The sequence below is a fragment of the Microchirus variegatus genome (assembly GCF_963457635.1).
Source record: "Microchirus variegatus genome assembly, chromosome: 7".
NCBI classification, from domain to species: domain Eukaryota; kingdom Metazoa; phylum Chordata; class Actinopteri; order Pleuronectiformes; family Soleidae; genus Microchirus; species Microchirus variegatus.
This window is the reverse complement of record NC_139808.1, coordinates 8,797,000-8,815,451: the sequence shown is the minus strand read 5'-3', so window position 1 is coordinate 8,815,451 and position 18,452 is coordinate 8,797,000. Positions and strand designations below refer to the sequence as shown.

General features: G+C 40.3%; 1 protein-coding gene across 1 annotated transcript; it reads right to left on the bottom strand.

The window, feature by feature from the left end:
• Positions 1–5,112: 5,112 nt before the first annotated feature.
• On the bottom strand, positions 5,113–18,222 carry pank4 (pantothenate kinase 4 (inactive); the record flags this gene model as incomplete). Its single annotated transcript, XM_083893026.1, has 19 exons — positions 5,113–6,537; positions 7,326–7,394; positions 7,594–7,694; positions 7,777–7,881; positions 8,093–8,142; positions 8,845–8,900; positions 10,315–10,466; positions 10,738–10,825; positions 11,186–11,298; positions 12,314–12,469; positions 13,679–13,779; positions 14,198–14,279; positions 14,484–14,665; positions 15,385–15,538; positions 15,631–15,723; positions 16,116–16,299; positions 16,847–17,058; positions 17,573–17,655; positions 18,099–18,222. 19 exons carry the CDS (start codon positions 18,220–18,222, stop codon positions 6,288–6,290), a joined length of 2,355 nt encoding a protein of 784 aa, XP_083749152.1. The 3' UTR covers positions 5,113–6,287.
• Positions 18,223–18,452: the final 230 nt, after the last annotated feature.

Genomic DNA, 18,452 nt, shown 5'->3' with positions numbered 1-18,452 from the left:
CATCCATCCATTGTCTAACCCCCTTTATCCTCCACATGAGGGTCACTGGAGCCAATCCGAGAACAACCATTCACTCTCACATTTACAATACGAGCAGTTTAGGGTGTTCAGTTTAGGTTCTGCCCTGCTCCAACATACCTGATTCCAATGAACGGGTTGTTATCAGGCTTTTGCAGAGATGATGATGAGTTGAATCAGGTGTGTTGGAAACACTGGATTAACCTCTGCATGTTTTTGCACCGAGAAACACACACACACACACACACACAGGGGGAGAACATGCAAAATCCATGCAGAAAGACCCTTGTTCCGACCAGGTCGTGAACCCAGCTCTAATCAACAATGCTGTATAACAGCGGTGGAGAAAGTACTAAAATATTTTCTCAAGTAAAAGTACCAAAACGGATGAAATATTACTCAAGCAGAAGTAAAAGTAGTTATCTGAAAATGTACTCAAGTAGAAGTAAAAAGTAAGTATGTACTAAGTATGTACTTTAAGTAAAAGTTACTCAGTTACTTGGGGTGTGAGGGTAGTAGAAATATGACAAAGGCTCAGAATTCCAAAACCTTTTTGGGCTCACGCGCCCGTCGCGACACAGGATATTACGTCACTTTTGTCACCTCTATGTTCACGCGCCAGTGCTGCTGCTCATCATCATCATTCGTCTGGTTGTGGTGTACATTTTCCCCCTGTAGGTCTTCATTGTGCTGAATTTTTATTTTTACTCAGTAACGGATAGGATTTATAAAGTAACTAAGTACAATACTTGAGTCAATACGTACTCAAGTAAAATACAAAATCCTGATTTTAAATTGTACTTAAAAAATACAAAATACACACAAAAAAAGTATTCAATACAGTAACTTGAGTAAATGTATTTCGTTACTTTCCACCTCTGCTGTATAATGATCCAAGTGACTATATGCACGGGTCGTCACTTAAAACTTTCTCTACAGCCAGCTCCTTACCGTCCTGATCAGCAGTGAGCTGTTGGCACACACACACACACACACACACACACACACACACACACACACACACACACACACACACACACACACACACACACACACACACACACACACACACACACACACACACACACACACACACACACACACACACACACACACACACACACACACAGGTGGTGGTGGCAGCAGAAGATGAACAACACCTGTGTGCCATTATGTAAAACCACAACACACACACAGGTGTTGCTGATCCACGGCTGCCTCCATCACTAAGTTCATTCATTCATCTTCTACCGATTTATCCTCTACATGAGGGTCACGGGGGGGGGGGCGCAGGGGGGCCCGCTGGTGACAATCCCAGCTGACATATAGAGCGATAGGTGGGGACAGTTCGCCAGTCCTATCACATAGAGACAAACAACCATACACTCTCACATCTACGGTCAATTTAGATTTTAATCCAATTTGCTTCATTCCCAAAATCTGCATGTTTTTGGACATTTGGAAAGCGGAGAGAACCTGGAGAAAACACAGAGTTTCTCCATGGACAGACTTCCGTTAGCAGACTCTTAAGTCATCATTCACTGGTGTCCCTGCTGGTATGCAGGTGTCCCAGGTGAGCATCCATGACTATTCATGGTGTCAGTATTCTTCATATACAGTAGTCACACCTCTGAAATATACCTATAATAAGTGTCACTTTAAATGTAATGAAACTGCAATGACAGCATAGAAGGAAACCAGGTCCAGTGCCATGAGTGTGCTTCGATTTCTGTTTGTTAAAGGTTCCCCCAGGTCCATTTTTTTTTACTGACGGCCCATTAACCCTTTAAGGTTCTACTCAACCATTTGGTCGAGCACACTTTAAGTCACTATATCTCATTGAAAAATGCATCAAGCTGAACTCACTAACACTGAATGTCACTTGTTCTGAATGTTGTAACATTTATGAATTATGCAAACAAGGTTTATTATGAACAGACGTCTCAACCGTTTGGTAGAGGCCTGTATCTGAAATACTGTAGGGTCTAATTTAAAAATAATAAATAGTGATTGTCGTCATTGTTGTCATAAGTAAATAAAATAAAATATTAAAAAATGCAAAACAAATTATTTTTCCTTTGCTTTTTTTCTTGCTGAATACCTTAAAGGGTGGAAACCAAAGTTTCTTAACATGAAGGTTTGGATCTTTTCCTCATTGCAAGCAGCAAAAGATTGATTGAACCTGATTGAACCTTGTGTCTCAGGTTGAATCTCTGCAGCCTGGGTGTAGAATCTAGTGGAAAGTCACAGACTAGCGCTTTTACAGCAGCAGATCAATACCCATGGTTTTGGAATAATAAAAAAAAAAGGGCTCACAAATCACATATGGGTACAAGTGGTCAGGTGTTTGAATATTTGTTTGTGTTTGGCTTCAGCTTGCAAGAAATCAGGCTGCTTTCAAAGAATCCTGCAGCAGCAGCGTCAGTAATAAGCTGTCAGGAGTTTGGCTCTTATTTGATGGATCTCCTCCGCAGTGAAAAGCCTGTAAATGCCTGTTTCGTCGACAGTCTTACAGAACTCGGCTGACTGCAGAGCACCGGCATAACTAATTCTAAAAAATCTCCTCGATGAGCTCGTTTCTGTGTGCGTCAACAGATTTTTTAGTGTCGTATATGTGGAGAATTACTGCGTTTAAATCACTTAAGGGAACTGGTTGACATTTAGAATTCCAGCCCCGTTATTTTTGTTTTGTGTGCCCCCCGAAACCTGAAAATGAAGCCATTGAACAGGCTTTATATTCATTTGGTATGAATACAAACAATGCTGACAAGCCACTTAGGGGAGTGCAAGTGCAACACAGCGGCACTTGAGTCTGCTGAAGGAAGATAACAGGCGAACGCTCAAAATGCCTTCAGACATTTGTATTGAGAGCTCAAACATCCACTCAGTGAGGGGTCCACTCGTGACTCTCGGGGTGAATTCATGAATAAAACATCACAAAACAATAAAGTAGCACCTAGGTCGAGGTGTTGACTGCACAGAGGCAAAACCCCACCGACTACTGCAAGTTGAAACACCCTTTAAATGCAGCTTTTGCCATGTGACCGAATTGAATTTAAAAAAAATCCAATAATCACACGAGTGTAACATTTTCAGTTATTATAGAACATAACAGGGGTTCTCAAAGTTTTGATACCGGAAGGCCAATTTAGGAACCCAGGATTCTTCTAACTCAAAAACAGCGACACATGGCTTACGTGACTGTTAGTCGTAGGTCACCTGACCAATCAAATTGATGTTATTGTTACTCGGAATTCACACAAAGTCGCATTATTGTGTGCTAAATCCAAAGCTCAAGCACAAACATAAAAGAAAGTATTTTTTTTTAAATTGCTGTTTTGTATTCTGACTGCGCTAATGTAGTGTGCAAACATTTCTAGTCAATGCTCCACTGTTGTCTCCGTGTTTTTGGTATCAGCGTAATGAGTCTTGTCTTTACTTAGAGAAGTTACACGGTAAATGTGATTTTAGTCCCATATACTGGAATATCAGTTAGCCCTTTTTAGACTGTTTTATACCACTTACACCGTTTTAGTTGTGTATGGAAGGCCAATTCTGAGAATATAAGAGAGAAAAATGAAGATGAAGGAGCCTTAAGCGTTAAAAGTAAAAGCTAAGTCATGGTAATTTAGCTAGTAGCTAATTCTGGTAAGGCTGAGAGCCTTGCATTGTCCCTGTTAAATGAACAAACAAACAAAAAAAATTGTACATGAGAATAAATGTCAAAATATGAAATGATGTAACTATCTTGAAATTATTATTATATAATTTAGAGCAGGTTAATTTTTCATCTTTTAGGCCAGGGGTTTCTGCATGTTTTAGGTGTTTCCCTGCTATAGACTTGAACATCACCTAACATTAGCGTCAGAACGCTAGCTAGTAGAACTAGTAGTAGAAGCAGTGCTTAAAAGGTGCTCATGAGGAATTTCCTTCTGTGGGGTTTAGTGGTTTAGTACCCCCAAGAAAACTATTTAACTTTTATACTTTACATTTTGTTTCTAAGTTTATAATGTGAGTTATTTACACTGTAATGTATACTTTTTCACTAATTTAAGATGAAAATGTTTAAGTTATTTATAGTATTCTATTGTTCTATATTTATAATGTGGGTTATTTACAGTGTAATGTATATTTCTTTACTAAGTTTATATAGCTTTTTTTTAAAAAAAAACGCTGGTCGGAAGGGCCCCCTGGGAATTTTTGCTTAGGGCCCCAACAGACTTTAGAATCACCTCTGGCGATTCTGGCGAAATAAATGGGTCGTTATCAGGCTTCAGAAGAGCTTACTGACAAGTAAGACCATTTGAATCAGGTGTGTTTGGGCAGGGAAACATCTAAAACATGGAGGACAGTAGCTCCCCAGGACCAGGAGTGAGAAACCAGTTATAGGCAAATGGGTTTCCGTAATTAAGCTCGTTAATAATAAAGTACAAACAGATATGTAAACTGCAAAAAATCTGATGAAAATGTATCAGAAATCATCCTGAGGGAAAAAAAAGCATGCGTAACAAGTGCCATGTCATTCATCCACAGCAGGGTTTCTCACTCCTGGTCCTGGGGAGTTTTGGTTTGTTTTTGTTTTTTTTTGCTTTGAGCAAGTGCTGTATCCAAAATGTTGCACTGGACCTTTAAATAGTGATGTGTCTGTGTAATGTCCACATTAGATCATATCAAAACAGACTGGAAAAACAAAAACATGTATGCTTCAACATAACAAAGTAGCCCCTAAATGTAGATATCAGTGAATCCTCCTGTGAGTGCGGAGTGCGTCTTGTTCAGTTAGAGCCATGAGCAAAGGGGGGAAGAAAAAAAGCAGGGCGACCCCCTGCTAATTCTCTTGGTGCATTACGTGCTTCCAGCTCCCAGCAGGCATCAAACACTACATACCAGGGTGTCAGGCTTTTATACTGCCAGGGGCGGGTTCTTCTGTTTTCTGTTTTTAATATCGGGCAGTTCTCAACTCTGCCTGGTTCTCCACACGACTGCAAACTCCTCTGACACACAAAGAAAGAAAGAAAGAAAGAAAGAAAGAAACTGAGGAGGGGAGGAGACGAGGTTTAGAACAGTTTTAATTACAATTGATTGTCAGGAGAATATTACAATTCAAATTGTGCTTGGTGTGCTCAAGAGATGCAGATGAATTATATCTACATACATATACTGTATACACAGGCTTGTATATCACATATGTACAAATAACATACAGCATTGTAGTGTCAAGCAGCTACTTTGACGGGGGAGGGATGCAAGTAACGTATACTCCTGCCTTGATTTCAGGTGTTTTTATGATAACCAGGTGCAGTATTATTGCCTTCCAACAGTTGCATGTTTGTTTTTTTTGGGAGAGGGATGGACTACAGCGTAATTGATCATTTACAGAGGACGCATGGACGGATCGCGGTGACAAAACGTTCCATGGTGACGCGTCGATCTGACACGGTTGAAGCGTTTTAACCTGAAATGTGCAGTGTTTTACATTGACACCAAGCACTTTTGGGTAAGACTCCAAACGTGTTTAAAAACATACAACACAGTAGAATACTGCCACCTTGTGGAGGAACGCGGCCAGAGGCTTCCTCGAGTGCTCTATGTGTCTGTAATAAAGTGCAGATTTGATGCGATTATTTTCCCTGATGCCACCTCAACAGCAAAACACCAATGACAGTGACCATTTCTTCATTTCAAACTCATTCACTGGCAGTCATGGGAAAAACAGCGTTTTCCATGGATTCTTCCTCGTCTACAAGGCTTGAGATCGCTGGGAAAACAAAAGCAGATAAGTAAGTGTAGTGCTGTACGACTCAGCGGGGATTTAAAAAGCAGTCTGAGAGTTATGTTTATCACATCCAACTCATGACACATTAATTACACTTAATGTAAAATATGAAACCACTAAAAGCAGTGATTACGTCTGCATCTCTCTCTCTCTCTGGTTGCACATTTACTGAATCGAGCCAGTGATGGAAGGTAAAACTCCAGGTGCTGAGCGATGACGGCAGCAAACAAAAGAAGCGAGTGCAGATGATAATGGACAGAAACCAAATGAAGCAATATGAAAACTGCAGTAAAATCAATAATGCTTTAAAACAAAAATCTCCCTGTAAATCATTTGCTTTTAAAATCAACTTTACACAATCAGTCGCTCGCGCAGAGGCAGTATACAACCACCATCCTTACACACAGCGCTCCAGCTAATTATCTCTGGTTGGTCGACTCCAGCGTCCCTGTCCTTGTGACTATCAGGTCAAGTCTCTCTCTCTCTCTCTCTCTCACGAGGGAGTCAGCTCTGCAGAGTCCAGGCTCAGTTTTCCTGCCGGTACCTCATACTTGAAAACCACGCTGAACAGCTTTCCTCCCAGCCGGTCGGCCAGCCACGAGTTCTTGATGACGGCCATCTTGAGGCTCTCGCAGCTGAGCATGGCGTAGTAGTTGGTGTGAATGGCTCGGCCCATCCCCTCGATGATCACTAGGTCGGTCTTCCTCTCTCGCACCACCATCGCCAGCACTTTGTCCAGACGGCTGGTAAATTAAAACAAAACACGTTAGCGTCTTTAACGCTACTTCTAACATCTAAGAAACGGTTCTCCAATGTGTGGCTTTGTGTGAGTTTTACATTTGGTATTTTGTTTTGTGCTGGGTTTCTGTTGTTGTGAGAAAGTGAAAATCGAGTTTCTATGAATGTATTCATTTCAGTTTCAGGACACTTTTCAGGTAGAAAATATGAAAGTCAAAGAAGTAAGAAGGAATAGTAATCAGGACTCCATGCAGGACTCCATGCAGGACTCCATGCAGGACTCCATGCAGGACTCCATGCAGGACTCCATGCAGGACTCCATGCAGGACTCCATGCAGGACTCCATGCAGGACTCCATGCAGGACTCCATGCAGGACTCCATGCAGGACTCCATGCAGGACTCCTTTCTCTACCGGTTGTTATTTACCCAGTGATATTTTGGTAAATTAAGAGATGTACAAATGAACAAACTCTGCACTATACTGTGGCTATCTCTCAGATTGTTGTCTTTTTCATGTTTCCCATAGTTAAGTATATTAAACATCTATTTCTTCAGGTTGAATCCAATCCAATCCAACTTCATTTATAAAGCACTTTAAAAACAACAGCTGAAACAAAGTGCTGTACATCAGAGATACATGAATAAAACAAATAAAAATGTGTGACCTAATAGACCTAAGAAAAAACAATGAAATGATAAAATACTGTAGAAAATATAAAAACAACTTAAATAAACAGGTCATAAACAGGCTCTCTTAAGGCATGTCAAATGTGAAAATACCAAATAACTCACCTCAAATCAAGGCAAGGAGAACTTGAACCACTCTGGACCAACGTCAGCCTGTCCTCCCTCAGACCAGCCCTGCAACAACAACAACTCACAGTTCACTCACAACACACACTTATTTTTTTATTAGGTGTGACTCAGATCAGACATAAAGTGGTAAAATAATAGCTTAGAGTCTAGCTTGACTTTTTTTTTGCAAATATTAATCACCATGTTGTTACATTTGTTTTTTGTTTTTTTACTTTTCTCAACCATGTCTCTCTTCAATACTCACTGGATCACCGGATCCATAGCAGCGATTCTTTCGGTCAGTATTTGCAGCTCGCCGTTGGTTACGTCGTTCAAAGCTGGACCAGAATTGCTGGCCAACACGACCTATAGTCAGACGGGGATAGTAGAGCTGAAGCGACATTATATCAAGGATGAGACATCTCATGTTGTCGCAGTTTGTTCTTACCTCTGTTCCTCGAGAGAGAAGTTCTCGGACAAAAGGCATCACGCCTAAAATAATGTCTACTCCGCTATTATCTACGAAAAACAAGGCACACTTATGTGGAGGCCCCTGCAAGAGAAAACCAAGGTGAGAAAAACACAACACAGAAACAACTTTGTAGGTATGTGAAATATTAAGAATTAGCTACCCTGACCCTTTGTGTTTAATTAAAACATGGTTGTGTACATTTGTTATGAGGTTACATTCCAAAGTGCTGTCAAGTACGTCTGATAAAAACCTCCCAACACTATCGCCCCCACAATGTGTAACTAGATCTGACCTTCATTCTCTCCAGCCACTGGTCATACGAATCAACAAGCCATGGCCGCTCTGACAGAGGGAAAACACAAAAAGAACACACTATCAGACAGAGTGAGCAACCAAACTCTTATTACTGTTCAAAAACAAAAAAGACATGGGCATTTTACAGAACACTTCACCTCATGTTTTATAAAGCATAGTTGATCAGCTACCAATAACAGCATCTTGGGTCCTGACCAACACTCAATGATGTGACAAAATGCCTCATGAGTAAGGAAAAATGCAAATGTATTTCTATTATTTAGGTATTTGCTATTTCTAATATTAATTAATATGAAAAAACAGTGCTGAATAAGTCTATTCCGACATAAACATTCTAAAATGAACGGGATGACTTTAAAGGGGAAGTAATCTGCAGTGAAAAGAAAAACATTGATTAAAAAAGCTGAAAAATTAGTGTAAAGCATTCTTTCTTGAACTAAGAGGGGGAGGCAGAATTAAACTAACTTCACTATTAGGTTTGCAATTCAAATTATTTTACTTATTTTAATATGACACTTTCTTACTTTACACTTTTTTTTCCCAATTGTGGTAAAAGACGTAGCATGACATGTTTGCTCTGACTGACTTGCATAAAATTGCGTGTAAATGTGCACATGGAGATGTCAGTGCTTAATAATATCTGTATTGCACAGTCCTTCCCATGAGTAAATGGCATCAGGATCACTGAAAACTGCTTCTGAAACTTCCCACACAGATGTACTTTCATACCTTCCAACTGCCGTTTTGCCTCTTCAAACCCAAACTCTGGATCAGACTCCAGGACACTGCATGATAGACGATACAGAAAACATGATAAAACAGCTAAGCCAAGACAGACATCCAAAGGTGTGTTTCTGATTGATGGTGTAGAAAGCAAAGAAACAATATTATATATTGTACAGTTCTATCTCCCATTGAAGAAGGTGTTGTCTTGTGCTCCCAATAAGATCCAGATACATAAGTTACCAGGGCAGTTCTGTCCAAGAAAGATGAAAATGCCTCTCTAAGCAACTGGATAGACCTAAAAACACATCAGACCAATGATACTGATGACACATGCAGAGCTGTTGCTTAAAATGGAAGCAGGAGCCAAATCGAAATACAGCAGTTTGTTGCCATGTTGAATTTATGCAAAAGCTGCAAGAAGTTGCTCCCTCTGTCGTCATCGACTTTAAACCCAGAGGTTTGTGATTGGTTCCAACTTTTAAGAGATTCTGAAGTTGGCCAAAAGGAGGTGTCTGCAGAGGGGAATCAAATTGCTGACTCGCTCGGCAGAGTACATCCACGCGATAAATCTATACTGTATAAATTGACCCCAAAGTAGGTGTAGTGTAGTGTAATGATGCACCATGTTAGAGATTACCATTTGCAACATTATCTTTGTGAAAATATATTTCATAACCAAGCAAAAGTTGGTTTGGAATCTTAAATATCTCAAATTGTATTTCTGAATCAAATCAGGAAATGGAATTTGATTGATTGAGGAAATCCTGAACTATAAAAGATTCCATTCTTAAACTATACTAATTCGATCCCAACTTTTCCTTCGGACTAACCCCACCTTACCCCTTTTTCACTTATTTACCAGTTTATTGAGTTATGTTTTTATTTTATTTTTTTTACGTATGTGTGTATGTATGTATATGTGTATATGTATATATATATATATATATATATATATATGTATATATACATATATATGTATGTGTGTGTATATGTGTGTATATGTATATATATGTATTCTATTTCTCCACTAATTTATCTGTTTCCTTAGATCCTACAGCCAGACTGTGTCCATGTGATAGTCTATTGTATCGTCTTACTTCTTGGAAAATATTTACACTTTATAATTTTTTTTATTTGTTTATTTTATTTTATATAATTGTTATTCTTTTATTATTTAAATGCAGAGACAATGTTCAATGTTAATATTATGTTAAAAACAAAAAACAATAGGGCCACGCCTATATTTTTGAACTGCGCTATGCAATTTGTTCCTAAGAAAAAAAAGAAAAGAAAAAAATTCCATCCTGGATATTAAGTCCCTGTGCTTTAACTTATTAAAACAATATAACACCCAACAAAACTCCCTGCTGTTAGCTGCAGCAACATTAAAACAGAAGATATGCACAACTAAAGCCTCTCCTACTAACCACAATCAACCAGAACAGAACTCACAGAGGATGAAAGGCCACTCACTCTGACACGGCCTTGGCTCCCCAGTCAAACACATTCCCAGCCAGAACGCCTCGCACCAGGGCAAACTGTCTCTGCTCCCAGCTCAACTCCTCCAGGGACTTCACTGCCTTCTGATAGTACTTTAGAGCCGAGTCATTCTCTCCCTGTTTAATCTGCAACACAACAGAGGAAGGATACGGCTGACATGTGTCTTTAAAAACAAAAAGCAGGTGCAAACAGAAATGTTAAAAAAATATATATTATTATTGTGCTATAACTGCTTAAAAATGTGTTGTCTTAATGAACACAATTGTGGAAACAAATTGCTTGAGATGAATTGGTAACAAATTCACAAAACAGAACAGTGAGAGCCAAAACCACGAGTGAAGCTCAGGAAAAGAACACACACAAAATAAAAAAAGGGTTGATAGATTTCACTCAGACCTTAGAGTAGGGATCAGGAAAGTTGAACTCGTTTAAACAGTGTTCCCTTGTGTCTAAAAGACTTCTGACAGTGAGGGATCCATAAGCACTAGGTGAGAGAAGAAGCACTCTACATTAGCCAGAGAGAAACACATACACACAAATGCGGTTTGGCGATTTGTCATTGTCGTTTCTATTTATGTTTACAGCAGATGCATTTTGGCTCGACACAGTGTCATAAAAACCACGTCAGTGACCTCTACAACTTCATAACTGCACGTTGTTATTTTCTTCTTGATCACTTGTTAATCGACAAAGCATGTTGGCACCTTACAGCAGGTATGAAGACATGACACTAATGCAGACAATGAAAAAACTGAGTTAAGTTGTATTCTACTAAAAAAAAAAGCAACCTGTGACTTTAACAGAAAAGGTGTGCAAGCAAAACAGAAGGAGAGGCAGTTCTTACAACGGCTGGTGGCGGAGCGTCTGAAGCTTGTGTCTGTATTTCTGACGGAACTTCTCGGCTCGTTCCGTTGCCTCTGGTATGTCAGGCTGACTCGCGACAGCTCTCTTAGCCACCTGCTCAAATACATTATTTTAAAAGAAACAGGTTTTTAAAAGTCTGCGATAAAACATGTTCACAACCTTCATGAGTGGAGTTTCCCAAAATCAAACCAGTTCATGTCATGTGAAAATCTGACTCAAGTATCAAGTCCATTTATTTCAGAATAAAATATGATGCAATGTAACTGTGACAGTTACTACCTCACATTTTGAAGCTGTCTAAGATGTCAGTGGGACATGTTAAAGGAGACGTGTTATGCAATATCAACAATTTAATCATTTTAATATTTATATTTGGGTCTCTGGAGCCGCTATCGGTCAGCGAAGTGTGAAAGAAAGACGACTCTGTCATGTTTTTGTGGTCCGCCTCAGAGATAAAACATGCGATGTTGACTTCCGTAGGGTATCTGACATCAGACTGAGACATTCCTAGAATTGTTGACACACAGAGCTCCACTTTTTACCTAAAAAACGCGAAAGTGCAGGCGAGGGCAACAGTATCCGGAAGAGCGGAAGTCAGCAAAGTGTTCTATTCTTGGCTGCACAGTGCAGCACAGAGTTCTACACAAACTTCCAGCCTCCGATGATTTACGTGTCCAGTGGATACATTTTATATATGACAGCAATGTGCCGGCTAGAGTTGGCAAATGATGGCTTTTCCAAATGCTAACTGTTGTTAGCTGCCGGAGCTGACTTGGTTTCCTGCGTCTCATTTGCATTTAAAGAGACAGGCACTCAAAACCGAGCGTTCTGAACGCTGGTGCTTCATCCTTAAGGTATTTTGACCAAAGCATGTCACAGACACCAGGGAACTGGGTTAACTTGAAGAAATAGGGTATGTCTACTTTTGTTTGCTGGGTTTGCTGGGAGCCATATACGTCTTTCTGGCAATCACATAACCAGTCAGACGACCATGCCTCTTTTTCATTATAGCATTCAACTCCCAACAAAGATGTACCAAATATTTTATACAGAATTCGCTATGACACATCTTAAATTTCACATTCTGAAACAACAACAGCTGCCCTACCCCATCTAGAGCCTCCTCAAAGCAGTAGAGCCAGTACTCGCGAGCCAGAGCGTCCTCCGTGAGATCCACAGTGTCAGGGATGTAAGAGGAAGGGTCCTGCAGCAGAGGCAGATTCACCAGCTGCCTCTCCAGACGGTCCATCTCCAACATGTCAAACTAGACGACAAAGACACAGAGAGAATACATGCCGTTTGTTTTGTTCATCCACACATGTTCAGTTCAACAGTTGCAACTTTCCTCTGAAGCCTCTCCTGAAATCCCTAAGCTTGTTCCAGCTCTCACTATTTAAACTTTTATGCATGAAGGTTTTGGCAAGATATTTATGTTCCTTAGCAATACTGTGGTCACCGTGTCTGTATATTTTCCTTTTATAAGTGCGGTGCAAAGAAGATACAGCAATGAAAAAAACATGAAAGAATGTTAAGCAGTATTCAGTCCTAAGAGTCAGTGGAATGCAGTGAATTTATTAACTGAGAGCAGAACCATTAGGGAGAGTCAGTTGTTTTGAGAGGAAACTCTGCAGCTATACTTGTCTTTTGTGGAGCCTCGCCAAAGGAAGCCAATATGATGGATTACTGAAAAACAGCTAAAGCTTGAAAACAAAGCAAGACTGTACAGGGTGAATTTGCAGGGAACAACTCCTGATGTACTACGGAGGACTGAAGGCTCAATGTATCACAACAAGAAACCAAAAAGCATAATGCACACTGTTGAGGGCACTCAGCAAATAAATTAGTCTCCATTTCCAACTTCATATCATACGATTTGACCAAAAATGATCAAATATGTAACAAGACATGAGCAGGATCCAAAACGTAACTCCTGGGGCCTTATTTACAAAGGCGTACACCACTTTATGACTTTACAAAACTGAATATTTAATTTCTGCGTTTTGCACATTAAGCCAACTCAAATAGTGCGCACATTTTTATAAAGGAGGCCCCTGGTCTGTGCACTTATATTAAGTGAAAGCCTGACATAAGTCGAGTGTTCACAGCTACAAAGAGCACTGTAAGCAGGAGAGAAATGTCATCAAACCAATGCACAAAAGCCAAGCAGGCGGCGGTACTTACGGAAAACTGAAGGGGAGGGTTTGGTAGACAAAACAATGTGTGGGGAGGAAATGAAAAGAAAGATTACGAGATTGTAAAGACCGACATGAGAAACGTCTTTATGCGATGCATGTTGTATCCGTAGGGACAGAGGCGAAAAGAAATTATAAAAAATTAAATCCGAAATGAAGGTCAAATTTAACAGGACTAAAATGAACATAATGGAAATGGGTAATGAGTGACACACTGCGGTACAGAGCTCTGCTACCCGTCTTCACACATGACCACTCTTCCTGTTCCTCTGTAGACTCACCGTTCCACTGCGAGCACGTTGCATGGGATTCATATCTGGAGAAACGCTCATCAGGCCAGAGCTTCCAGCATAGTTCTCACCCCAACTGTACTGATTTGGATCTACAAGAGTCAGAGAGGTGACAGGTGCAAGACGGTACATGCACATTTTATTTAGAGGTAAGGTTTGTGTTTTAAAAGATTATGTGACATACAGGTTTTAATAATTGCAATGAAAAAAATTGGTTTTAGTCCTCTACCACAGTTGCCTACTGTAAAAGTGCATTTATATCAAAGCTTGACTTGCCATTAAAACAAGAGTTACAGTAGTTTCACAGCCCTTAAAGCAACACAATGAAGGATTTTAAGCTTCAAACAAGTTCTCGCTCCCCCCTTATGTATTACAAGAGTTGTAACAAACAATACCATTTACCACCTGTGGGGGGACCCCCGAGAGCAAATCCTACATTGTGTTACTTTAAGTACAAGATCGTAATGCATGTGAAAGAGATGGAGGATATTTTCCATTTCTTTTTCTTACTGTCCTCCTCCGCTCCTTTAAGAAAGGCTCCGATTGCTCCAAGATATCCTTCATGTCTCAGGAACAAAGCCTGAACTTCACCCTACAACCACAAAACAAGAAGACGGCAACATTAAACCAACGCCGGTTTGTCGGTGAAAGTTCAGCTCGAGACAAAACAAGATCAGGAATTAACAGAGATCTAACACTGAGAAATATAAAACAAAACAAAACAATTTAATGTGGCAGCAGATTTTGGAGGATTTTCTTGTTTGTCTTTGTGTCCGAATAGAGGAAGAGGCCTTGCCTTTGTGAAGAAGTTGATGCTATAGGTGATTGTGTGCATGGTGACAGGGTGTCCTCGAATGAAGAAGCCCCCAAAGTAGACTCTGGACAGATTGTGGAGCTTTGCATACAGACAGGCCAGCTGTCCAATGTCATTGCTGATCATATGGAGTAAACTCTTGGCCATGTCTTCTTTAGAAAACTCTGTAATTTAGAACAGATGAATATATTAACACGCAGGGTAAATATCCTTATTAACAAAAAAATAAACAGAGGTGATAAAACGCAACAGCAACAAAATCATCCATAATGGACGGCATTTATGCTGCATTTTTCTCGCCTTGACAACCATTCAAAGCAAACAACTGCCCAGTCACAAACATTCACAATGTGGCCACACCGTCGAGAGCAATTTCTGGGGTTCAGCATCTTGCAACGATTCCAAAATACAGACTGGGGGGAAGCAAGGGTCTGAATTTTAGTTACGACCCACTCTGAGCCTCCTGAACCACATTAACATGTTTCGCTTCAACGAGTCAGCAAAGGCTGTATATTTCTCTGCAGTTGCACCATCTGTTCATTTCTCAAGAGTTGTAAATGCAGCACTTGGAGGAAAGCTGCAGTCCAACAGGGTAAAAGGTCATCAGTTTATTCTAATCCAACATATATCATTAGTCTAAACATGCAGAAGAGACATCACATCAAATACTGTATCAGCTTGGCTGGTGACGCATGAGAACTAAAATGAAGTACTATGTTTTGTCATCTATCAGAGACAGTTTGCCATATTCTGAGTTCATTGATGAATGAAATTCATTTTATGCACCGTGAAACCAAGCTGCACTTTGAAGGAAAACAGGGTAGTATTTTAATGCTTTTTTTGTTTTATATCAACTGAATGAAATGCAGATACAATAAATCACCTTTGTCAGCAGTGGCAGACTTCCCAAAACTGCTCGCAATAAGATCTCCAGTCAAGCCCAAAGACCCATAAGATCCTCCGTAGATATCTTTGACAAGCATATCTACATTTGTGTGCTGGCCTTTTGAGGCCAACTGGAGCAACTCGTCAAATCTCTACAGGAGAAAAAAAAAAAGGTCAAGTTCACAATAAGTAGCATTTAATGTTGACTCTGAAGAAGTAAATGTTACAGTCTGATTTAAGATACCTTTGTTTTGGTGAGCAGGGCTCCAAGGCCCCAGAAGGTCCCTCCGCCTATTGAGCTTCCACCAATTCGCTCAAATTTGTCCTCTGATTCAACCTGTTGAAGACAAACTGTGTGCTTTATATTGCTTTATGTGCAATCAAATACAGTCAGAGCAAAGTTAAAAAGACACAAAACTGTGTGCCCTAACCCACAAAGCAGGAGCAAACATGGTGTATATGCACACAACCACAAAAGATATGCAAAAGAAACTTCTATAACGCATACATTATGCTGCACATGTGTTGAAATTATAATGATGTCCTGTATCAAACATAAGTCTTTCACATACTGGCCAGTGTGATTTGAAATAAGTAGTCAATGTCACTACGTAATGAAACCGTTAATGACATTCCCTAACTCATTCAGTGTGAACACATTAAATATTAAACAAAAATTTGTCGAACAGGTAAATCCAACTTTCATAGCCATGCACAAAACTTTATTACCTTGACTATGGAGACCCCAGACCCGATGTTTACAAGCAGGTAAGGGAAGATATCTGGATGAGTCGTCTGAAAGCGGAACTCTGAGTCAGCATGCTTAGCATAGACAAAAGCCTCATGGGGAATGTTCCTCAGCACAAAATTACAACCCTTGATTAGGCAGGTCATCTCATCTTCTTTGTCCACCCTGCCACAGTGCAACACATCAAGAGTCAATTAGCTTGAATCATCTGAATCTCAGCCAAATGTGAAATACAATCAAAGTAAGAGAGAAGCTTTTTTTTGTCCACAGGCAGGAAATCATTAAATATAATGTGCAGTATCCTCTTAACAATATTACTAGACATTACTCTTTTACCACAGCCATCTGCAGTCATGAGGTGAGAGCTTCATAGGCAGATTTTAATGCTAAACAAACCTCCATCTGATTTCACAATTTACATTTTCATCACCTTTGTTTTCACTTGAGTATTTCTTTCAAAATACAGTCTTTAAAAAATCTTTACACAACAATAAATCATGTCTTTATATTACGTCCATTTCACAAGAAGACAGCACAATGTTAATTTGAGTCTGGATAAACTGAACTTTTGTCATTTCAAATGTGCTGGATATTTGACTTCTTTTCTGTTCTTGTTCATGCAGCAGTGAACAACATTTTCAACAAATATTATGTGGCACATTATGGGTCATACACAAATAATATTTCTTGTAAAGATGGGGCAAACACTCACTTGAGTCCAATTTTCCTCTCGATAAGTTCCTTGAACTTGTGCGCCCCTCCACCAGTGGCCTTGATCACTTTGGTTTCCGTGTTGACCAGATGGTCTCGGATGAAGTCCAAGCATGTCTCAATGTAAGCATTTTCAAACTTGATAAAGTGCAGGCGTGCAGTGACCTCCTCCTGCACTGAGATCTCATACAGCTTGTTGTCACTGGCAGCTTCCTGGGACACATAGGATACCAAAACACAGAGAGTGGATATTAAATTAAATCCAGCTAGTTTGGTTGCCTAGAGTGGAAGACCATCCAACTTCTACCACTTTATTCTCCACATGAGGGTTGCAGGGGGGCGCTGGTGCCAATAGCTGCTGACATAGGGCGAAAGGCAGGGTACACCCTGGACAGGTTGCCAGTCCATCACAGGGCTAATTTGAGACAACCATCCACTCACACCTACTATCACTGTCCAGTTTACCGAATCCACAAATCGGAATGTTTATGGACTGTGGCAGGAAACCGGAGAACCCAGAGACAACCCATGCACACACAAGGAGAACATGCAAACTCGGACATACAGAAAAACAACCATCCACTCTCGCACTTTCCATCATTCATATTAGATTATATGTTGATTGTTGCATAACTAACAAGAGGAACATGCAGTTTGGACTACGGCACTAGAACATTAACGACATTGAATGCCAAGACCTCAAAAGAGTACCAGCAGTAATCATTACCTCTGTGTTGTGCTCGAAGGATCGTACTTTGGCCACTTTGTGTTGCACAGTTGAGTAGTAAGCGAGCTTTGTCAGCGATCCACCTGTTAGAGGAGATCAACAGTTACAATGAGCGATAAGAAACCCAGTGCATCGCAGAAGCTAAACGGGTAATTAGTCTGTTCACGATGCCGTTCACTGACTGCAAGTTTATAACAGTCCAGATAATTAGCACAGGTTAGCTAGCAGAGCAGCTAACGCCTACGTTGCTGTTGTCAAAGTTGTGTAGCATGTCTGAACACATCAACTCTATCCACCCGACGGCAGAACAAACAACTTAGTGACTCACTTAACATATAAACGTACTTGCTATCTTAACAATCCAAACCGCAGACTGGTTAATTTAGATAAGCTTCGTCTTATTTACTTCCACTTAAAGTCATGTGTTGTCACAGTTCCAGGCTGCGGCACCGCTGCTCCACAAACACGCAGATAACTACGTGAGCGCAACAGTGGCTGAAGAAAACAAGAAAACCTATACTGGTACCTATATCTATTGCGAACCGTTTTGCGTTTTCCAAATTGCGGAATATTTCGTCAGGCGGGAGAGTAATGCTTTTATCCATGGTGTGACTACTTGTGCCGCTGACACCTCGACCACATTCCGCCATGGTCCGGACTGATTTTGACGCTGCGTGCGTGACGTCCGTGCGTAACCTCCATCGTTCAATCAGCAGCCACGCAAAGGGTGGGCGTGGTTTAGTAAACGTCAACAACATCAGTAAAATTGATTTTTACTTGCTGAAGAGTGATAACTGCTCCTGCCTTTAAACTAAACGATCGTTTCTGCTGCGTAAACGACACGATATTTAACATGTTAGATTATATTTGACATGGCATT